The following is a 24,260-nucleotide window of genomic DNA, read 5'->3' on the forward strand; positions in this document are numbered from 1 at the left end:
CACCATCACTCAGACAATGGCTGGCTGCATTAATGGATACTCTGCATCTACAGAGGATAAGATACGTTATCAAGGACAGACTCAAGGAATTTGAAAACACTTGGCAACCATTACTGTTGTATTTAGAAGAGACTGACAGCTGAACTAAGTGTGGGGGGGCAGTAGGACCTAACCAGCACATACGGGAGGGGTGAGGGGAGGGGAGGGAAGGGGAAAGGAGATGGGGTGGTAGGGTTTCCTTTGCTTTTTGCTTGTTTACTATACATACATTCATTTGACTTTCATTATGTTGTTATAAGAAAGAAAAGAAAAAAGAGGCATTGTACTTTAGGACATCGTCGGTTGTGGTTAAGCTGATGTTGCTTCACACTAAAAACACTTGAAAACTTTCTGATATAATGTGTTTAAATAAATTGTAATAAAAATGAAGTAGCAAATATAAAGTGCTAGCCTGCTCTGATTCTAGAAAGTGATTTAAAGTATTTTTATGGTATAATTTGAGCTGTGTGCCATTCAGAAAACAATAGTTTGTCACAGAGAGTATTTTAGCCAGCTTTGGAGCTTTAAAAATTTAAATCTATCTGACAAGTAGGGCTTTCTTTTCCAGTTCGAAAATAGACCAAAGTATCATCCTTTATCATTTACATGTTCCAACTGCAGTAAGAAAGCACATTGCCTTCTCACATCTGTGCTTGAGATTTAATTTCCACTCATCTGGTGTACTTGCATTATATCTGTACCTGTACCATGTTGAAGAGAACCTTAATTACACCTACACTATTAAAATGATCAAGTATTGCAGTAAAACTCAATGAATTTTGTTTTTACAAATTATTTGAAAATGATTTTCACAATTTAACTGATAAACAATTCTTTTCAATTGCTCTTGGGGTCGAGGCTTTGATTTAAAATTCTGGGTATGAAGTAGAGGGCATTGCTTATTTGCTGCAATGTCCAACAAATTGTAAGTCATGATTCAGCACTTCCAGCTTTTGGGATAAAGAAAAGTTTAGTCAGTAGCAAACCGCTGGTGTTTTATATGATGCAGAGATGTTGAAATGCACTGATTATTTTTCATTATAGCCCATGTCATTGACTTTCTTTAACTGCGCTCTTAATACTTTCTAGGATATCTTAAAATTTTATTATAAAGATCTTTATATCAATAAAGATGTTTATGAAGTGTTGGATTCTTAATGCCTTTTATTGAGTGAGAATCAAATATATTTGCCACGAGTAATATGGAATTAAGATTGAACCATGTTACAAACGCTTAGAGAGCAAGATCACCAGTTATAATAGCATAGCAAATAATAGTTTCAATCCCTTTGGTTTTAAATTGAACAATATTATGACTCCAACATAGTATCTCCTTACCATTATAATGGGAAAAGTAGAATAAAGATGTACAGCACCTTTTAAGTATCAACAAGGGAAAACTGGGTAGAAGCCAGTATTCTAGATGGCCTGCATGATTTTAAGAGTCAAAAAACAAGATCAGTCCCAAGTGGAAAGTGAATAGAATAGAAATCGGAGGAGTTAAAAAAAGACTAGGAGGGACAATTCAACAGCTACAGTGCGCAAGTCAAGTCTTGTGATTTCAGAAATTCAGATGTAACTTTAGCTAGAGGGCATCAATGTAACAGAGCTCAGATGCATTCAATCATCTTTTAAGGAATGGTTTTTAACGAGATGTTTTTAAAGGAAAAGAGGATCATTAGGGGAAAATCAAGCAATTTCTTCAAAAAGATTCAACATCCAAATGCTGCTATTAAAATGTTTATTGCATCCTGCTTTAAACTGTTTTTCCTTGGAAATTAATGATCAGATACACTATATTACTGAAAAATTTTATTTTAATCAAAGTTAGGAAAGTATCAGCAGTATGCACAAAAGCAGGTATTATACATAAATTAGTCATTTGCAATACAGTTTTATATGACCGCCATTACTTATTTTGTGAAACTAGTTTCATGCAATTGTTTATTTATTTTATGATTATATCTTGTTAGTGCTGGTATACATTCCATTTAGTTCTTTACCTGCAGTTTAGGATCCAGAATACAGTGATGAATTCCTGAATCCGTATATAATCACATAACTCTTATATCGGGGTGTGATGTGCAAGTCAGCAATAGAAGCAGAGCCTACAAAGCAGATGCAAGGCATGAATAAGCACTCTGGACCAGACCTCCAGATAACTAATGAGTGTCCTGGGGTCGGGGGGGGGGGGCACAGGGAGGGAGGAAGAAGCCAATCCAGAAAAACCAGACAGCCTCCCGGTCCTACTAAGATACTTGGCAGGCTCATCCAGAAAATTAGGATGCACAGGAGCTACAGTGAATTGGCTGGTTAGATCCAAAATTAGCTTACCCATAGTTAACAGATATTAGCAGTGGATAGTCTTTATTTCTGAATGGAGCTCTGTATCCTGTGATGTATTGCAGGAAACTGTACTGGGATATCTGTTTGTCACACACACATAATTTATAAGTGATAGGTGGTAAAGAAGACATATGATAAGCTTGCCTTCATTAGTCAAGACAATGAAGTCAACAGCCAGGAAATTATGTAACTGCAATATAAAACTCTGGTTTGACCCTATTTAGACTATTGCATTCAGTTCTGGTCACCTCATTACAGGAAAGATGTGGAGGCTTTAGAGAGGGTGTAGGTAGGTTTACCAGGATGCTGCTGGGTTTGAATGAATATGTTATGACAAAAGGTTGGAAAAGCTAAGGCAGTTTTCTTTAGAGTGGGTAGAAACCCATGTGTAGCATAGATACAATAAACAGCCAGTATCCTTTTTCCCCACCCCCCAGCATTGAAAGTGCAAGTACCAAAGGGCATGTATTTAAGTACAAAGAGATGTGTGAGGCAACATTTCTTTTCAGACAAAAAGTGGTGGATACTACTATAGAGTGCGCTGCTAGAGGTGGTTGTACAGACAGATAGCATAGAAGTCTTTAAGAGACTCTTAGATAGGGATGTGAATATGCAGAGAAGGGAGAGAGATGATCAACGTGCAGGGAAGAGGGATAAGATTCAGAGTCATTGGTTTAATAAATTGAGCACAACATGGGCTGGAATGAAGGGTCTGTCCTGCGCTATCCTCAGTAGCAAAGATCCCACCCTGCAAAAACTCATTTCAGGGAGGTAGCACCATCAATTTGCGGGAGACTCCCAGAACTTCCGGGAGAGGTGGGATGTCTGCAATAGAGTAGCTCCTTAGCAGCCAGCCAGCTGGTTTAAATAACGTTAGCTATGCTAATGAACGAATGACACCTGTTAAACTCACCTCAACACGTCTTTTACAGTCTTAATGTACCATAGGCAATAGAAATGTCACTGTTGCAAACAGTGCAGCCAGCAACACTGTCATTATTTTTGACCCCTATTAGGCAGGGGTACACTTCAGTGTAGTCTGGGGTAACGTACTTTTTATATTTTCTTTTTTTGGAACATTCTGCCATGGCGCACGCGCTCTCTCTTGTGGTCGCTCGCGCACTCTCTCGCGCTCTCGCTTGCTCTCTTGCTCGCGCGCTCTCGCTTGCTTGCTGTCTCTCTCTCTCAAAAAAATTGATTTCCGTGATTTTGTATATAATTTGCGGGCATCAGGGAGCCACTATTAATATGCGGGAGATTCCCGGAACTTCCGGGAGAGGTGGGATGTCTGCAGTAGCGACTACTAGGTACACCTTGTTAATGCATATATCTAATCAGCCAATCTTACCGAAGCAACCCAATGCACAAAATCATGCAGACCTGATCAAAGGGTTCAGTTGCTGTTGCAGACCAAACGTAAGAATAGCGAAAAATTGTGTTCCAAGTGACTTTGACCATGGAATAATTATTGGTGCTAGACAGGGTGGTTTGAGTATCTCATAAACTGCTGATCTCCCAGGATGTTCATGCACAATAAGGTTCACAGAGAACTGTGCGGGAAAACAAAAACAAAACGTCCAGTGAGCGTCAGTTCTGTGGGCAAAATGCCTTGTTAATGAGAGGTCAGAGAATGGCCAGGCTGGTTCAAGCTGACAGTAACTCAACCACACATTACATCAGTGGTGAGCATCTCTGAATGCACAACAGGTTGAACCTTGAAGAGGATGGGTTACAACCGCAGAAGACCACACAGGGCTCCACTTCTGTGCTTAATAGAATGGCCACTGGGAGTGTGTTCTAATTGTCATTTCAGTTTATATTCCATCAAGGATCTGCTTACAGAAGAAGAAATAGTGGATTTACAAGAAAAGAGAAAATGAGCAAGGACCTGGACCCATTGCAATTTGCTTATTGCCACAATAGGTCAACAGCGGACGCAATCGCAATGGCTCTCCACACAGCTTTAGACCACCTGGACAACACAAACACCTATGTCAGGATGCTGTTCGTCAACTATAACTCAGCATTTAATACCATCATTCCCACAATCCTGACTGAGAAGTTGCAGAACCTGGGCCTCTGTACCTCCCTCTGCAATTGGATCCTCACCTTCCTAACCAGAAGACCACAATCTGTGCAGATTGGTGATAACATTTCTTCCTCGCTGATGATCAACACTGGTGCACCTCAGGGCTGTGTGCTTAGCCCACTGCTCTACTCTCTATATACACATGACTGTGTGGCTAGGCATAGCTCAGATGCCATCTACAAATTTGCTTATGATACAACCATTGCTGGTAGAATCTCAGGTGGTGATGAGAGGGCGTACTGGAGTGAGATATGCCAACTAGTGGAGTGGTGCCACAGCAACAACCTGGCACTCAATGTCAGTAAGACGAAAGAGCTGATTGTGAATTTCAGGAAGGGTAAGACGAAGCAACACATACAAATCCTCAGTGGGATCAGAAGTGGAGAGAGTGAGCAGCTTCAAGTTCCTGGGTGTCAAGATCTGAGGATCTAACCTGGTCCCAACATATCGATGTAGTCATAAAGAAGGCAAGACAGTGGCTATACTTCATTAGGAGTTTGAAGAGATTTGGCATGTCAACAAATACACTCAAAAATCTCTATAGTTGTACAGTGGAGAGCATTCTGACAGGCTGCATCACTGTCTGGTATGGAGGCGCTACTGCACAGGACCGAAAGAAGCTGCAGAAGGTTGTAAATCTAGTCAGTTCCATCTTTAGTTCTAGCCTACAAAGCACCCAGGGCATCCTTAGGTAGCAGTGTCTCAGAAAGGCAGCATCCATTAAGGATCTCCAGCCCCCAGGACATGCCTTTTCTCACTGTTACCATCAGGCAGGAGGTACAGAAGCCTGAAGGCACACACTCAGCGATTCAGAAACAGCTTCTTCCACTCTGCCATCCGATTCCTAAATGGACATTGAATCTTTGGACACTACCTCACTTTTATTTTTAAATATACAATATTTCTTTTTTTTTTTTTTGCACATTTTTTAAATCTATTCAATATACATAATTGATTTACTGGTTTATTTTTTTCTCTCTGTCTGCTAGATTATGTATTGCATTGAACTGCTGCTGCTAAGTTAACAAATTTCAAGTCACATGCTGGTGATAATGAACCTGATTCTGATTCTGATTTAGGCAGGTAGTGATATTCAAGAGAGTGAAATTAAAAAGACAATGTTTCAGAATATTCAGTAAGAATAATAAGATTCCAGGCCAAGAAGCAATCAGTTCTCATGCAGATCCATCTTTCTATAAACTCATTCACCTGTAGCCTCCAAACTGAATTACTTGTGGATTTCTTGTACCTGTTCCTTTGCACTCCCATTGTTGTGGGTGTCGGGTTTTAAAGGAGGTGAAATATAATAAAATTTCTCCAACCTTTAAAAGATTCCTGCCCATGTTCTCCACCAAAACACCAAGAGACAAACATTCGGGCATAATAATGCTTGACATTTTCACCACCCTCTTAATAACTCTGCTGCATACCTTAACAGCATTGTCATTACACATACGTAGAAGATTATCCATGCAACCACTATCTGGACCCACAGGCCAGTGGGTTTTGGCACCAAGTCAAAGATGATTGAATAACATGAAGCACAAATGCCTCAGTGAGGAAGCTGAAGGCAGTGGGTACAGATTAATTTGCGTGGGTGTAATCTTGTCATTGAGAAATATCATGTGATGCCTGTAAGTCAAGCATCTGACATCTTACAATGAACATGATCTGCAGGGAAAGACATAGTACTGGTCTAGCCACAAGAGGAAAACAGAAATAAGCCTTTGCAGAAAAATAAACATGAAGAAAACAAGTAATGATTAGTCTATTGAGTCTCCAGGAAGTATTTTTTGAACAAGCAGGGGATTCTGGTTGTTGCTCTTCCTCATGCACTGCTTACGAGAGTCCCGCAGCAATGCAAAGTCAGGCAAATGCATTGGTGCTCTGACACTGACCTCAGTGATTATCAGAGAGTCACTGCAGACTTCCCACTACTTGTGCTGTTCCCACTGAAAATGGGGAGGAAACTCAGCTCTCAGCTGTCAGTGGCTGTTTCAACTTGCTCCATCAGCAGGGCAGTATCTGTAATAATAGCACTGCTACACAAAAGCCGAACTGTTTTCAAGTAAACATTGAGAGAATCTTACTGATCCAAGGATGTAATGCTGAGGCTTTGTAAGGCACTGGTCAAACCACACTTGGAACAAAAGTAGTTTTTGGCCCCTTATCTGAGAAAAGGATGTACTGGCATTGAAGAGGAGATTTATAAGAATGATCCTAGGAATGAAAGAGTTAATGAACGAGCAGTGTTTGCTGGTACTGGGCCCATACAGGCTGGGATTCAGAAGAATGAATGGGGGACTTTCATTGAAGCCTATCGAATATTGAAAGGCTTAAATAGAGTGGACGTGGGGAGGAGGTTCCCAATAGCAGGGAAAGTTCAGGACCAGGGTGCACAGCCTCAGAAATGAAGGATGTCCCTTTAGACTAGAGATGAGGAATTTCTTTAGCCAGACAGTGGTGAATCTGTAGAATTCATTGCCACAAATATGCAATATAATTTACTGCAGATTATATGCACGGAATTACTCCTGCTCCAATGCCTTCTCATCTGATATCCTGAAATGTAGATAAATTATTAACTAACTTTAGCTGTACCTTGGTAAGACACAGTTGCAAAAATTATGAACAATTAGGACTGGGAGGCAGCTCTGTTGTGGCACTACACTTAATGTTTAGAAAGATCCCAGGTTTGATGTCTGGTTTCTATTATTGCAGTTTTTTAAAAAAGGAGGAAACATTCATTGTAATCACAAGAAATTCTGTAGATGTAAGAAATCCAGAGTAACACACAAACACACACACACAAAATGGTGGAGGAACACAGCAGGCAGCAACTCTGGAGACAAGTAAAGAGTTAATGTTTCGAGGCAAAAGATGCTACCTGATCTGCTGTTTTCCTACAGCATTTTGTAGGTCTTTCTAACTATCTTGCAACTACATTTAGTCCTAATGTAAACCACTGACTACCCCCTTCTTTCCACAGATCAGGGCAATTGTAATTGCCCCTCTAGACCCTTTGGCACTTGTGTGTCTAAGATTGTGAATGGAATCATTTGTGATTTCCACTTGCCCATCCTGTCCATAACCTGAAAGGCAGCCAGTTCACTCTGTAGCTACAGTGAAAAGTGACACTTAGGTGAAACTATAATCTCAAGTGGAAAATAGAAAAACTGGACAAGGGAACCGCAAAATAATTAGAATGCAATTTAATGCTTTTTTTAAAAAAAAAACATTTAATTATAGTTTAATTTACAATTAGGCACTGCCTCTAGCTGCAAACAATAAATATGCTAAAATGAATAAATGTCAAAAGCACACATGCAAGCACAGTGCAAACATGATGGAATTGGAATGTGCTTTAGAGAACTGACATCTCATAAAAGTAACTTGAAAGAACTTGAGGCAAAAAAAAAATCAGATCAAATGCTCTCAGATGTGTAGTTGTCATTTTGTCTTGCCACAAAGAGTAGGGTTGGGAGCTGGTTGGGGGCAAACACACCTACTAGAATCAAACTAGGCCTTTATCCATGGAAGCAGTGACGATGCATTCAAAGATTTTGCTTGGATCCCATCTGCGCTTCAATCCGTGCCAAAATACTTCTGTCCGAAGTGGGTGGGTGCCACTGGATGGACCTCTGTGGCCAAGATTGTGATCTCAGGGAATTCTTCTATTATAGATTTTGCACCTTTATAGGGGAAAATAATAAACCAAATTGATGTTTTAATGTAATTTGTGAAAACCACAGGAAATCTCTGTTCTATTGGTGATAAAGAATTCTACACATCTTTGCGGAGTTACAAGCGCAAAGTGCAAGTGTTTAAGTGTTGTACTTGAAAAGCAAACTGTGCAGCCATTCACACTGGACAACAAGCAAGTGTCACTAATGCAGCATAACCAACAACGCACTCACTTTCAACCATGTATATGTAATCCATATACGCTAATTCCACAACCCAGCTGCTGCTAAAAAGTACTCCCAATACCCACCTGAGCAATATGGCTTACGTTTCAAAATATTTCTAAACAGGTGTTAGAGCTAACAGAAAAAGAGAAAATTTCAAAGAGTGGGGAGCAGGAAATTCAAACAATTGCTCCAAACAGCAGAATTAATGATTGGGGGTGGGGGGGGGGGGAACCAGGAGTTCAAAGGAAAAGGTTTCTAAGGTGACAAATAGCAAGAAGGTAGAATTTAAAATTTGTACTGAGGGATGGTGGATCATATCAGAATACAGGAATTATGTTTGAATTTGCCTAAAGTGGTACCAAGCAATGTGGATGGGGGAACTATTTGGAAATTACAATTGATCACATAGATCAGAAATTCAATTCAATAATCTTCCATTGGATGAGGTCTGGAAGGCCATGAAATATCCAAACAGCCAGAGGGCACTTAAGGCCAAACTCTTCAATGGTGGGTTTGAAGTCACATACTGGCCTAAATAGTAATGATGGCAATTTCCTACCTTGTCAGCCATTAGCTAATAACTTGGGTTTTTAACTAAGTAGTCTGATATTCATCATTATGAACGCAACTTATTCATATTTAATTTCAACAATGGATGTAATGGATTTGCCTCAGGATCAGTAATCCAGGTCTTTTGGATTCAGGTCAGTAACAAAGGGCTGTATTAAAATATTCATTTCAGGGAATCTAGAAGGGATTGAGATGATGAATGATGAGTGGGAAGGAAAAGAAAATTGTGATTTATCCTCGGATTTTCCCAATCTTCAGCAGGAAATATTATAATCTGATTATAAACAACCTAATAGTACAGAACATGTGGATGCCAAGCAGGATCACACAGGTACAAGGGAACAAGAAATACTGAGGCTGAGATGCTAAATTGACAATGGGAAAAGATGGCATTCCTCTGTATAACTGAAGAACGGAACCTGGCAAATGAAGAGGAAAATGCTGGCAGCAGCAGAGGAGAGCAAAGCAAGACTGGGTTAAAGGGGAAAAGCTTGATGGTCACATAGAAAATGGAGGGTTTTTACATGCCTGAAAACTGCTGTGAATCTTCATTCATTAATTTTGATGCAACATTTTCCTGATATCCAAAGTTGAGTGAAGAATAACCCAGCATACACTACCACTCAGATACTTTTAAACACCAGCTCAATGGAAGTATAAATATAAAGGGTTTTACCAGTTTAAGGAAACCTATTTGACATCAGTGGATTGCAGACCTGATATTTCCAAATTCACTCCAGCACACTCCTACTTCCTCTGGAGAGGAAACGTAAGGCTGTATTATTCAGCCGAGGAGTGAAAATTAAAATTTGGCTGCACTTCACAATTGACCATGTTAGCATCTGCTGCCTGGATGGATTCAGTAACATAGCAGTTAGTGTAACGCTCTGCTGTGCCAGCTATTGAGATTCAATTCCTGCCATTGTCTGTAAGGAGTTTGTACATGACCGTGTGGGTTTCCCTCCGGGTGCTCCAGTTTCCTCTCACTTTCCAAAGACCTATAGGTTAGGGTTAGTAGGTTGTGTGAAGCTACGCTGGTACCACAAGAATGGCGACATTTGCATGTAATTCCTGGCACATATTTTGATTGTGTCGGTTGCTGACGCAAACAACATATTTCCCTGTATGCTTCGATGTGCAAGTGACGAAATAAATCTAATCTTTAAAATTTTTACAACAAAGTGAAGGAGAAAACCGAATTCACTGTTCACGCCAGCATTCTAAATCTGGCCACAAGTCCATGTAGCCATTCTGATTGTACAATGCTTAGAGACAGTAATTTTAGTTTTAAAATACATTTTTAGTTCTTGCACCTTTTATGTAAAAAAAAAGTTTGTGTGTACATCCCAATATTAAAGTCTGTTTCTTACTTACCATGTGGAGTTGAAAAAAGACTGAGTAGGATTATATGGTTTGGCTGCACTCCGTGCTCGATCAGAACTTTCACAGCTTCTATAACTGTGTTGCCTGTGCCTGCAGTATAAATAGATGACCAGCCATTATCCAGAATGGAAATTTTCATCTCAGATCAGTCCAGGCCATTTTATCCTTGTAGCTGTGAATTATCCATTGGATCATCAGTAGTTCTCAGAGTTTCTCATTTTTGTGGAATTACTATCATAGTGCGAACATTTTTGGTGTAATCTAGTAAAGTAATAAACCTATTCTGAATAAATGGTGAAAACACAAGAACAATGTTAAGGTTGTACTATTTTGCAAAACTGAGGCCAACATAATGTTTGCACTTCCAAAAAGTATTGGCAGCAGAAAGGATAATGAATGATCTGGGAAGCAACTAACTGGGTTTCTAATTACCACAAATTGCAGGGCAAAGCAACAAATTTATTGTGTCATTCCTTCATTAGTGACAGGAAAATCCAGGCCTCTAACTGGATAATCCATCCTTACAGCTTCTCTGATACAAGTCAGAGACAAGTTGTGCAACTATCCACAGTTGATATGGGAATGCTGCATTCAGTTAAAATAGCTAAACATGAAGAATCGATGACAAAGTCTTCAGTAATTCCTGAATTGGAATCTTTTCCCATGAAATCTAGATCTATCTGATCAGTCAACTCATCTTGATTTCCCCAGCATCATTAGTTGTGAAAAGGATCATCACGCTGCATGTGACCCCAATGTGATACATCAGGTACCTGACCCAAACCCGACTGGACCTAGTTTTATGGTCAGGATTTAAAATAAAAGTTTTAAGATCAGATTTGGATCAAACAGGTTTTAATTTTATACCAAGTACATGCCTGGTGTAAACTCATTTCCAGCTTTCTCATCCATATAGATCTTTCCTTTCTCAAAGTGTTCAAAAAAAAAACACATGGTACTTACTCAATATTGGGTACATTAGAAGCACCTTTCTGCGGTAGATGTCTGGTGGGAATTTTGCATAGTAGACCTTTGCTCTCTGCGTCTCTTCATCACTTTGGATTAGGATTTTTCCAATGCGTATTGATCGACAACAATCTCGTAAACCCTGCTCCATGGCTTCACCTGTATGAACATTCTGATTTAGTCTCTGTTCCAACTATTGCAGACATTTGAACTGTTAGTTGTGAATTCAAGTTAGCTTTCATTGTGTGAAGTTGTTACAGATGGGTAACTTAGAGGTAAGTTAGAAAACAACGGTGGAATAAAAAAAAATAAGGCAATTAGTCATAGTCCCAGTGTAGAGGAGTCTAAACTAAAAGATACAGATTTAATATAGAGGGGAAAGATTTAAAAGGAACTGAAGGGAAACCTCTTCACAAAAAAAGGTAGTGAGTATGTAGAGTGAGCTGCAGAGGCAGGTACAGTACAATTACAATATTTCAAAGATATTGGGCAGGCACATGGATAGAAAAGGTTTAGAGCAGGGGTTCCCCACCTGGGGTCACAGACCCCCTTGGTTAATGGTAAGGGTCTACAGCATAACAAAGATTGGGAACACCTAGTTTAGAGGGTTACGAGCCAAACAAAGGCAAATGGGATTAGCTCTGATACAGATCTTGGATGACTGATGTGGAAGGGTTTGTTTTCATGCTGTATGAATCGATAACTCCGAGTCCTTTCAGATTAACCCTACACATCAAACTGCAGAACTTGGTAGGAGAACCTCAGTGTGGCATGTATTTTTGAATATTCTACTTTATCAAATGAGTATTAATTAAAAGAGTATTTAACTTTATTAACTTTTATATAAGAGTCTCTTCTTCTGATGACTCTTAATGGCGGTTGGCAGTCCAATTTAAAGGTGGATTACCACCACCAACTAGACTGGAATGTGGTGCAGAGAGTTCAGAAATAAAAATCCCTACTAGTTCTTTATCAAATGTGAATTAAAATTACCCCAAAAAGCTCTAAAGATTGTAAATAATGAAAGACAATATTGTGAATTAAAGTCATTTCCGAAACTTAGTTTTTAAATAAGAACTATCAACGCCCAAAGCTAGCCGTGCAGCCTGCATTTGCTTTCCTTCAACCTTATATGCTTCACATTGTAAAATGTGTTCAACCATTTCATAATGATGACAAAACCTACACACCCCAGAGTGATGTTTTCCAAATACAAGGAATAATTAAACATAGTATGCCAAATTCTAAATCGAATAAATATAATTCCTTCCCTTCTTGTTTTACCTTCTTCTCCCATCAATCCAAAAGTGTTGTGTAAACTGTAAAGGTGTCTCCTCTCATGCCCATTATCCTGCAAGTCTTGCCATAATCCCCTATTCTTAGCCCCACCAACCCCTTGGCTTCTGATTCACCAAGTGGAAGGTCTACATCCACAGCTGAACTTTTAACAGATTTTTTGGCCAATCAGCCCACTCGTTCCCCTCAACACCTCTACGTGCAGGGATCCACAAGAAGAGAGCATGTAAACCAATACTTTGAATATGACATAAAGTTCAAAGAGCTTCCAGCAGTAAATCTGACCAACTGCTAGAATGACCTGTTTCAATACTAGTGAAACCCGATAAAGAATCTGAATTACAACTTTGCAAGGACAAACTCCCTCCACCCAGTGTAAGCCCAAAATGATGGCAACCAGTTCTGCTGTATAAACCTGATAAATGATTAGAAAGATGTTCCTTTATTGTTACCTGTAATTCAGGCACAAAAACAGCCACACCAACATTCCCAGTTAAATTATCTTTTGATCCAGCAGTAAAAATGCTTAACACATCACAATCATTTTCCTTGACATAGTAATGAACCAACAGACTCTCAGGCATATCAGGATAATGAAACTGGACAACATTCCTGTCATAGTTGGCTGGGGGTGGCACAACAGTGTATAGGTTAGTGCAACACTTTACTGTGTCAGCTGTAAGTTTGGGATCCAGTTCCCGCTGCTGTCTGAGGAGATTGGACGTTCTCCCCGTGTCGACAGGCACTGAAGTAGGAAGGATAAAAAGAGTATAAGGCACACTGAGGGATGGGGAAAGGCTGATATTCGATATTGCCTTACTCCTGCCCCAGCCAACTCCAATCAAGCTATTGTCCTCTCCATCATGTCAAAATATTTGCCTACTGCAAGATGCTCGCTGACAAAAATCTGTAGACAATGATTACTTACCACTTCTCATAATACTAACACCACAGTTTCCTTTCTCAAACTTCACTCCTTCATATTTATGGCCTGTATAAGATTAAAGATTAACTGAGGTTAGCATCACACAAGTCGTCCAAATTCCTCACAGTCCTTCCTGCTCTTATGCCACCATTCTCATAAGCTGCAAATCATCAGATATCAGATCATTTGACGTCCGCTTACTTTCCACTGGATAAGTAGAATATTTAGTTCGGACAATCAAACAGTCAGGGATTGTTACCATTGCCGCTTTTTTCTGCGAGTCCAGATGGTTATTGGCCCGGGTTTTTTTTTGCTGTGGGAGAGGAGGGCATTTTGGGCTTGAGAGTTTTGTTTCTTCTCTTTCTTGTGCTGGGCGGGGGGAGGGGTTGGAAGTTGATGTCTTTTCTGTATTTAGTGGCTGTCTGGAGTAGACAAATATCATAGTTACATTGTTCATGCATAAATGTAATAAAATGAGGCCGCACCTGGAGTACTGTGTGCAGTTCTGGTCTCCATACTTGAGGAAGGATATACTGGCTTTGGAGGCAGTGCAGAGGAGGTTCACCAGGTTGATTCCAGAGATGAAGGGGTTAACTTATGAGGAGAGATTGAGTCGCCTGGGACTATACTCTCTGGAATTCAGAAGAATGAGAAGGGATCAAAATTTTGAAAGAGATAGCTAAGACAGAAGTAGGAAAGTTGTTTCCATTGGTAGGTGAGACTAGAACTAGGGGGCATTGCCTCAAGATTCAGGGGAGAACATTTTGGACAGAGATGAGGAGAAACTGTTTGTCCCAGAGATTGGTGAATCTGTGGAATTCTCTGCCCAGGGAAGCAGTTGAGGCTTTCACTAAATATATTTAAGATACAGTTAGATAGATTTTTACATAGTGAGGGAATTAAGGGTTATGGGGAAAAGGCAGGTAAGCGGAGCTGAGTTTACGGACAGAGCAGCCATGATCTTATTGAATGGCGGGGCAGGCTCGACGGGCCGGATGGCCGACTCCTGCTCCTATTTCTTACGTTCTTTGAAATGTGCAGGTGCTCATTTCACTACAAATATATTTAAATTCAGCAGCTTCTTCCACTAGCTGTCACAGGAGCAGCTCTGCTCTCTGCTGCTGTTCTCTACGATTGACTGCACAAGGAGTGGGAAGCTAGTCAAAGCCCATCATGTTAAAAGTTTTGACTCAAACATGTTCAGGAGGGCTGTGATGAAACATCTCTGACTTGCTCAATGAAACTCCTCCAATTTACTAATATTCCTCAAATGGAGAATGAAGGTTTAAAAGAAATCTTATAACATTACCAAAGGAGGCCATTTGGCCCATTGAGTTGGTACTGACACCCAGAAAGCAACCCCATTAGTCCCATTCCCTCTTCTCTTTAATTCTCTATTCCCCGAAACTGATTCTCTCTAAACTTCCCTTTTATGCTTTTTGACACACTACATCAATATCGAAAGTCACCTTAATTAAGACACTACACGGAGCAGGTGGAATTCCAGTCAGCTCAAACTTGCCCAGCATGTTTTTTTTTAAATATATCAAAATAAACTTCATAATAAAATATTTACAAGAATAAACCATGCAATGCCTTTTCATTCTTCACATTCATAGTAAATGCTTTCATACTGTTCTATTACATTCATACAAGTCAACAGCACTGTGCCACTCATGTGGCCCCATGCCAATCGTATGCTACTACAATAATTCAGGGGCTTCCTTATCCAGCCCGGTCCTTCCTCTCCAATAGTGGAAGAGCCATGTCCTGTGGTGCTTTCCAGAGCCCTTCCAGTCGCTGCACCAAGCTTCAGCGCATTCCCCAGCATGTCATCCTGCAGTCGACAGCGTGCCTCCACGACGTGCTGCCAGACCAACAGGTTTCGGGCAAACCAATGGTTGTCTTTCACTGAGTTAGTGATCCGCAGTAAGCTGTGACCTTTGGTCGTGGCTCCTCACATGTCCGGCTGACCAACCAGCTCACCTCCGGGCCGTGAGAGCAATCTGAAGCATTCAAAAGCCACCTACAGTCGCAGGGAGAGTATGATAACTCCACTCAGACAGCGCACAGTCAGCACCACACCCCAAGCCTCTGAAGGAAGCCGTTTCCACTTCAAGAACCGCCCTGCAAATCTACCCATACTATAAAGGGCAGTAAAACACATTGATCAGAGCAAGTTCTTGCTGTGTCCCAGCTGGGCATCAATATGGAGCTCAGTAAACTCCTATTCACTGGACACCCAATTTGGATGGTGGCGTCCATTGTCTGGTGACTTATGTGCTTAAACAGCTAAACAGGACCCACAGCAAAAGTACACTTGCAGGACAAATCGCAATGGATACCATATATTGGTATTGAGAGGCATTGATCGTGTGGATAGTCAGAGGCTTTTTCCCAGGGCTGAAGTGGCTAACACGAGACAGCAGTTTTAAGGTGCTGGAGGTAGGCACAGAGGAGACGTCAGGGGCAAGTTTTGTTTTTAAAACGCAGAGAGTGGTGAGTGTGTGGAATGGGCTGCCGGTAACGGTGGTGGAGGCGGATACCATAGGGTCTTTTAAGAGATTCTTGGATAGGTACATGGAGCTTAGAGGGCTATGGGTAACCCTAGGTAATTTCTAAAGTAAGTACATATTCGGCATAGCATTGTGGGCTGAAGGGCCTGTGTTGTGCTGCAGGTTTTCCTATGTTTCTATATTGGTAAGGACTTGCTAGGGGGCAAGTGAAGTAGGCAGGTCAAAATTCAATGTCAGACACAGACTTAAACAGTTTAAAACAACATATAGACTCCATTATTCCAAAGAAAAGTTGCACAGTTTCTACCCTGATGTTTCATCAGTTTGTAATAGATGTAAACCTGTGAATAGTAACTTGTCACGATCATTCTGGTCATGTTGTAAGCTTCATGCATACTGGAAAAGTATTTTTCACTGTTTCTCTGAGGCTTTTGGGAAGTGGTGGGAACCAGACCCGCTCATAGCCATCCTTGGAGCAACAAGCTCCCTATCTTCAGCCAGTATGTATGGAAAAAATGGCTGTATTGTTTGGAATGGTGATTGCTAAGAAGTTAATCCTGCAAATGTGGAAAATGGACTCTGCCTACGTACGATCTGTGGCTGAGAACTGGCAAATACTTTACATTTGGAGAGACTGAGACTATGTAAAGAAGACAGAGGGGACATCTTTGAAAGGATATGGGCCCCTGTATTGGACTTTCTCATGGGGTGAGGACTGAGGTTTTCTGGTGCGGTGAACCTCTGCTGTATACGTTTACTTTTGCCTTTATATCTTTCTCCCTTTTGCTGCTCAATATTTAATTTGATTTTGTTACAGTTGTGGTTTTTGCAGATGTGCTTTTTTTTTTGTTTGTTTGTAATAAATAAAAATAATTTTTTTGAAAGAAAATTCCAAAGGCAAACAACTCTGAAATGACACCACAACTGCTACTTCAGAGATGACATCCACAGGTTACCATACAATCAGCAAGAGATGTTCCAATATAGGAAACATAAATCATCCAGCAGTCCTATCAGTGGCATTATTTATCAATACTTATCGGTTAATGGTTGATTGATTTCCTCGGGCTGGTGACTTCTGTAGTTGCAGGAGTCACAAGGGAGAGATTTGCCCGATGCTGGTGGTCATTTTACCAGTCAGGGTTCTGCACTGATTTGCTTCCAAGAGTAAGCTAGTAGGTACTTCTAGAAACTAATTGTGCTGTTACCAAGATTTCTGCATTGCCTGGGAAATCGAGTCAGGTTCTGAAATTTGCCTGTTATTGGGTGCTCTCAAACGAAGGGTGTATTAATAATGCCATTTCAGAGCGGGCCCCAGTTTAGAACTGGAATCCCACTCGGGATCTGTAACTTACTCATCCCCGCACTATCAAATCCTCACAACAGCACCCCGACTCCAAACATTTTAATTCCAATTCCCATTCTGACATCTCAATTGATGGCCTCCTCTTGGCCCAAGATGAAGCTACCCTCAGGGTGGAGGAGCAACACCTTGTAGTCCATCTGGGAACCCTCCAACCTGATGGCATGAATATCAATTACTCCTTCCAGTAAAACAAATTTCCCCTTCCCCTCCCCCTCCCCTCCTCTATTCCCCACTTTGACCTTTCACTTCTTCTCATCTGCCTATTACTTCCCCTTGGGTCCCCTCCTCCTTCACTTTCTCCTATTGTCCACCCTCCAGCCCTCAACCTTTCCCACCCACCTGGCTTCACCCATCACCTTCCAGCTAGCCTCTTACCCCCACCCCCTCCCCGCCACACCTTTTTATTCAGGCATCTACTCCCTTCCCTCTCCATCCTGAAGAAGGGCCTCTGCCCAAAATGTCGACTGTTTATTCCTTTCCATAGATGCTGCCTGACCTGCTGAGTTCCTCCAGCATTTTGTGTGTGCTAGCCTCAACTCCTTTTCTCCTCACCACCCCAAAACCTGAACAATGCCCATCTGAGACCCAAACAAATCCTAAACACAGGCCTCTCTTCCCCATAATCCCCACAATCCCCACCAGAGGCCAAACCTGCTTGTATACTTACTTGATACTTTACCTGTGCACTCAATGATGACACAACATGCAAGTGAAAATGTTCAAGTCCCATTCATTAATGGGACTATGGCGCTAAAACTATGCTGCACGTGGCCATGGCCAAAATAGTCATTGGCAAGCCACACAAAAGAACCTTGAGCATGTCTCCCATTTTAGGCCCCAAGATGTATGTGTTGAGTATAGCAGTGAGACATGCCAATTATGGCAACATTTGAGTTATATCAGTACGTTTATTTCATACCTGTTGGAGTTGTAACTGTACATTCAGTGTATGGTAGCTGATTCAGTCCTTCTTCGACAACGAGTCTGATCTATAATATAATATTCCAGGTGATATTGTCCGTACAGTTACATTGACAGATTTAGTGACCATTTTACGGCAGGACTATAAAACAACTCCAGCAACAATGCCTATTTCTTGGCCATTAAAGAAAAATGTCAAATGCAGTTTTGTTTTTAAAATGGCATTCCATGATCTAAAAAATTGTCATTTCAGAGGTGCTGATTCTGATGGGTAGGGTGAGTAGGTGCAGGGCCTTTTCCCCTCAGGTTGAGCAAGACTACAATGAGGGTCAAAGGGTTTAGGGTGAACGATGAACATGATGGGGAACTTCTTCATTCAGAGGGTAGGGCGAGTGCGGAACGAGCTGCCAGCGGCAATGGCAGACCCGCGTTCGATTGCAATATTTAAGGGAAGCTTGGATAAGGGAGGTAATGGAGGGCTACGGGCCAGGTGCAGCTAGATGGGACTAGACAGAAAACCAAGCTAGCATGCACTAGATTAGTCAAATGCCGTTTCTGTGCTGTAGTGCTCTATGCTTACAGCCCTGCCACGCTCTACCATCGCCACACCTACTCCTTTCTTTTTTGGAAACCAATTTCTGTAACGAAACGAAAAACTGTAACGAAAACCAATTTCCCCCGAGATCAATAAAGTATGACTACTACTACTAAGAATCTCAACTGAGGGCTTCAAGGAGAATTAATTCTTTTTTTTAAAAAAACAGAATTTATGTTAATTTTATATTTCTACTCACCAAGCGATCAGCACAGAACACAAAGTCTCCTCTGCTTGTTGTTCTGGGGACAAAGGAAAAGTAGCAGCCTCTTTAGATGTAGGCAAAACCGTGACAAATCTTATTTTAGTGCATCCCCTTAACCCTTCAACAAATTATATTGCAATTCAAGCCAAAGCAAAGCAATTTCAATGGGCACCATGGTAGTGAAGTAGTTAGTGTGATGCTGTTACAGTTTGGGAAGTTCTGAAGTTCAGAGTTCAATTCTGGCGCTGTTCTGCAAGGACATCCTCCCCATGAAATTAGTGTTTATCTCCTCTGGATCCTCCCACAGTCCAGACATGCCAGGTAGGTTAACTGGTCATTGTAAATTGTCCCATGATTAGGTTAGGGTTAATCGGGTTTGTCAGGGGTTGCTGGGGCAGCAAGGCTCAAAGGGTTGGAAGGGCCTACACGGCAATGTATCAGGAAATAGGTTTGGATCAAAAACAAACATCAATTCCTGTATGCACTTTGTCCTTTCAATGCCAGGAAATGCCACACTTTCTCCATGGCGAACAGCCACTCTCACTCTCAAGTCTCCCAAGACCTGATCAATGGCAGAATTAGCCAATGACCTCATCTCATCTCAATTTAGGATTGCACTAATACAATATTATCTAATTCACACAGCAGCCATGCCATGAATTCTCTTAAGGCTATCAAGTACAGTCAAATTAGGAGGAGATTTGCAAGAGGAACTCATGGCTCTCAGCAATTGGAGTCAAAGTGAAGAGACATTTTTTCCATCTACTTTGGATCTGAATCTGGTCTTAAGTTTCTTTTCCCTTCCTGATGTATTCTGGGTCACTCACCATTTCTTGTCAGGTGAAGCAAGATCAAGCGTCACTGCTCACAAGAAGAACTTAATTTAATTAAGTTACCATCAGGAAGGAGGTACAGAAGCCTGAAGGCACACACTCAGCGATTCAGGAACAGCTTCTTCCCCTCTACCATCCGATTCCTAAATGGACATTAAGCCCTTGGACACTACCTCACTTTAATATATATTATTTCTGGGGGTTTTTGCATGATTTTTAATCTATTCAATATATGTATACTATAATTGATTTACTTATTTATTTATTATTTTATTTTGTTTTTTTTTCCTTTTATATTATATATTGCATTAAACTGCTGCCACTAAGATAACAAATTTCACGATACATGCCGGTGATAATAAACCCAATTCTGAATTTAAAATTTTATTTAAAGATATAGCACGGTAATGGACCTTCCAGCCCAGTGAGCCCTGCCATCCACTTACACACATGACCAATTAAACATGACCTACTAACTCATCCATACGCCTTTGGAATGTGGGAGGAAATTGGAGCACCTGGGAAAAAAATCTACGGGATCATCTGAGAATGTACCAACTCGTTAAAGGCAGTGGTGGGAATTGAACCTGGGTCGCTGGCACTGTAATAGCTTTACGCTACCATGACACACCATCTCACTTCAGGAAGTTCCCACTTCCTCAAGCTGGGAACTGGCAAATCCTGTCATGACCTCAGCCCTCCCCACCCATGTAATTCCCAGTCCTACCAACCTCCACCTTTTCCAATTCCAGCACAATTGATACCCCACTCCTCCCGACAACCGTACTTCCTGCTGCATGGGACCTAAACTCTGGAATTTGCTTGCCAAATTTCTCCACATAGCTATCTCATACTTTAAGATGCTTCTCAAAAACTTCCCCCTTACCAACCTATTACAGGTTGAAACTCTCTAGTCCAGCACACTTGGGACCCAGTTGGTGCCAGACCACAGAAATTACCCTGAATCACAGCAGACCTGTTCCTCCTAAGTGCAGATGCTTCCCCAGGTCATGTAAGAGTTCCAGCAATTGTCCGTAATCCAAAGCATCTATAAATGTCAGCTGAGATTGCAAAAGTTGATTTGGTAGGTTAATTAGCTACTAACGAGTACAGATTTTAGTTAATTTTAAGACCTTCGTTAGAATTAATTAGTATGGATCTGGACCATGGGAATTACCAGGCCACAGAATGCCAGCTGACAGAATTTCAGCCTGTAGTACCCTGGCCCACTACGTCTTTATGAGATTTGTCATTAATTTTTGAACATATAAAATTAAAATGATATATTAAAAAGGATTTTTTTTTGTTATTTGAAACCACAAAATAAGATAATTAAACAAGGGATTGAAAATGACTTGGAACGAATTAGCTCTTTCATGGAGCTTCCTGACATTTTTCAGATCATCTCACAAAAAGGCTTTTTTTTATATGCACTCAGACATTATATTTTAAAAAAACTACGCAGGACAATTTACACGGTGCTAACTCTCAATTGTTGACTACACCCTTGATGTTGTTAGGAATCACCTATATATATATATATATATTAGCTTTATGTTCGGTCTTCAGCTCCTGTCAATGTCAAAAGGCTGGTGATAAAAAGTTTAAGTGTGTCTTATCTCACTCATGTGAAGATGTTTAGGTGTTGCCATCAAATCCTTTCTGAATTTGAACTTCTTTCCACACAATTTCATCCCATGAACAGTATGAACACCAGCTCACTATTCCTCCTCTGCACCAGTTAATTTTTATTGTAACCTGTAATAATTTTTTATATATTGCACTGTACTGTCACCACAAAACAACAAATTTCACGATATATGTCAGGGATAATAAACCTGACTGATTTTAGAGAGTGCAACAAACTGTGACGCACAAGAACTCTTAACAGGTGATCATTTAACCCTTATGCATACACTGTCAGATGAGACCTTCCAATGCGTGTGGAATACGATTTCTTATGGGCGAAGACCTAAACCACTTTACAATCAAGATAATTGTTGAGTGCAGCTTATTTCAAATGTTAAAGGACGAACAATCCAATATTTTTAAAAGCATCAGCAAATGTTAATGCTCTAAGTGAAAACAAATCTCTCAATGGCTTTCAGAACTATTCCAAATGATTGTTTCTAACTAATAAAATGCATTGGGATTACTGCCATAGATGCATCAGACTGGTTCCTGTAATGAAGGGATTGTCCTCTGGAAGAAAAAGATTATCCATGCAATAAAGAGTGTCAAGGAATATGAGGCAATTTTAATGAATCATAACAGATTCCGAGAATCCAGAAAAGAGCATTTGATGGCTCCAGGCCTATATTCACTGGAATTCAGAAGAATGGGGGCTGACCTAATTGAAACCTATCGACTGTTGAAAGGAAGGCCTTGATGGAGTGGATGTGGAGAGGATGTTTCCTATGGTGGGAGAGTCTAGGACCAGAGGACACAGCCTCAAAATAAAGGGGCATCCTTTTAGAACGGGAATGAGGAGAAATTTCTTTAGCTAGTGGTGATCTGTGGAACTTCTTGTCGCAGGTGACTGTGGAGGCCAAGTCTTTGCCTTAAAAAAATATAAAGGTTGATAGATTCTTGATTAGTCAGGGCATGAAGGGTTACAGGGAGAAGGCAGGACATTGGAGCTGAGAGGGAACATGGCCCAATTCTGGTTCTATATCTTATGCTCTCAACAAGATACCAACTGTCCACTTTCCTTCACTGATGCTGCCTGAACTGCTGAGTTCCTCCAGCACTTTGTGTGCTGCTCCAGACCCCAGCACCTAGTCTCGTGTCTCCCAGATTCTGAGAATGATGGATAGTAAATCATAAGAGCTGTTTGCAACAGCTCAAGGTCCTGACTAGAGCTTAGTCTTAAGATAACAGGCCTTAGATTCTTCCCACAGAGATTTCTAAGTTTCAGTAATTCTCTCCCTCTAGACAGCTGCAGATGCCCAGTTGTTGATTATATTTAAGGCTAATTTTAACAGCAAGGGAGTCAGACAATATGGGGATTGGACAGAAAAATGAATGAGCCATGATCTGATTAGCAAAGAAAGTTTAAACAGATCTGGCTCTCTACTTTTACGAAACATAGGAGACCATTGATTCCAAATCAATGTTGACTCTCAGAGTATTCCCATCCTCGACCCTGTAACCTGTTTTTTTTCCATCTACCCATCGATCGCCTACTATTTCTCCTGCCAATCAACTATACCACGGGGCTAGTTAACCTTCCAGCAACTCTTTGGGACATGGGAGAGAAACTGGAGCATGGAGGGAAAACCCAGGAAGTCACAGGGACAAACATGCTAACTCCACTCAACATAATCAGAGGTCAAGATTGAACCCAAGTCCCCAGAGCTGTGTTGACAATAGCACTCCCTGTGGCACCACTAAGCCATCCAGAATATCCTACTGCGTCTGCTGCCGCTGCTAATCCCTGTTCTTTTAGACAGGATTGTCAGAGGTGTGTATTATAAAAAGCAACTAACTTCCAAGCCTAATGAATACAAGTTAGATTCAAATTGTTTATTGTCATTCTTCAGTATACGAGTGTAAAGGAGAACAAAATGATTGTTAATGGATCGAGTCTGCTCCACCATTTCATCATGACTGATCCAATTTCCCTCTCAGCCCCAAACCCCTGTCTTCTCACCTTGTCCCTTCATGCCTCGACCAATCAAGAAATGATCAACCTCTGCCTTAAATATAAAGACTTGGCCTCCACAAACAATTCCACAGATTCACCACTCTCTGGCTAAAGAAATACGTCTTCATCTTCATTCTAAAATGATGCCACTCTATTCTGAGGTTGTGTCCTCTGGTCTTAGACTCTCCCACCAAAGGAAACATCCACTCTATCAGGGCCTTTCACCACTCGATAGGTCTCAATGAGATCACCCTTCATTCTTCTGAATTCCAGCGAATACAGGCCAAAAGCCATCAAACATTTTTCATATGACAAGCCATTCAATCCTGGAATCATTTTCATGAATCTCCTTTGAACCCTCTCCAGTTTCAGCACATCATTTCTAAGATAAGGGGCCCAAAACTGCTCACAATATTCCAAGTGAGGCCTCACCAGTTATTTATAAAAATTTCAACATTACATCCTTGTGTTCATATTCAAGTCCTCTTGAAATGAATACTAACATTTGCCTTCCTCACCACATTCTCACCTGCAAGTTAACCTTTAGGGAATCCTGCAAAAGGAATCCCAAGTCCCTTTGCAACTTAGTTTTTTATATTTTCTTTCCAATTAAAAAATAGTCAACCCTTTCACTTTCCATTTTTAAAAAAGTC

General features: G+C 40.8%; 1 protein-coding gene across 2 annotated transcripts in view; it reads right to left on the reverse strand.

The window, feature by feature from the left end:
- uprt (uracil phosphoribosyltransferase (FUR1) homolog (S. cerevisiae)) overlaps positions 1-24,260 on the reverse strand; it is a 34,164-nt gene that overhangs the window by 2,033 nt on the left and 7,871 nt on the right. Inside the window, exons 2-7 of one of the 2 annotated variants that reach the window (XM_063061031.1) lie at positions 19,123-19,165; positions 18,327-18,396; positions 13,529-13,591; positions 11,302-11,463; positions 10,330-10,428; positions 891-8,166 (exon numbers count right to left, since the gene is read on the reverse strand). In XM_063061031.1, coding sequence (XP_062917101.1) covers positions 8,060-8,166; positions 10,330-10,428; positions 11,302-11,463; positions 13,529-13,591; positions 18,327-18,396; positions 19,123-19,165 — 544 coding nt within the window. In that variant the 3' untranslated portion in view covers positions 891-8,059. Of the gene's footprint in view, positions 1-890; positions 8,167-10,329; positions 10,429-11,301; positions 11,464-13,528; positions 13,592-18,326; positions 18,397-19,122; positions 19,166-24,260 lie in introns of those variants that run through there. The other variant, XM_063061032.1, reaches the window with a different exon arrangement.

Source organism: Mobula hypostoma, chromosome 10, assembly GCF_963921235.1.
Source record: "Mobula hypostoma chromosome 10, sMobHyp1.1, whole genome shotgun sequence".
NCBI lineage: Eukaryota > Metazoa > Chordata > Chondrichthyes > Myliobatiformes > Myliobatidae > Mobula > Mobula hypostoma.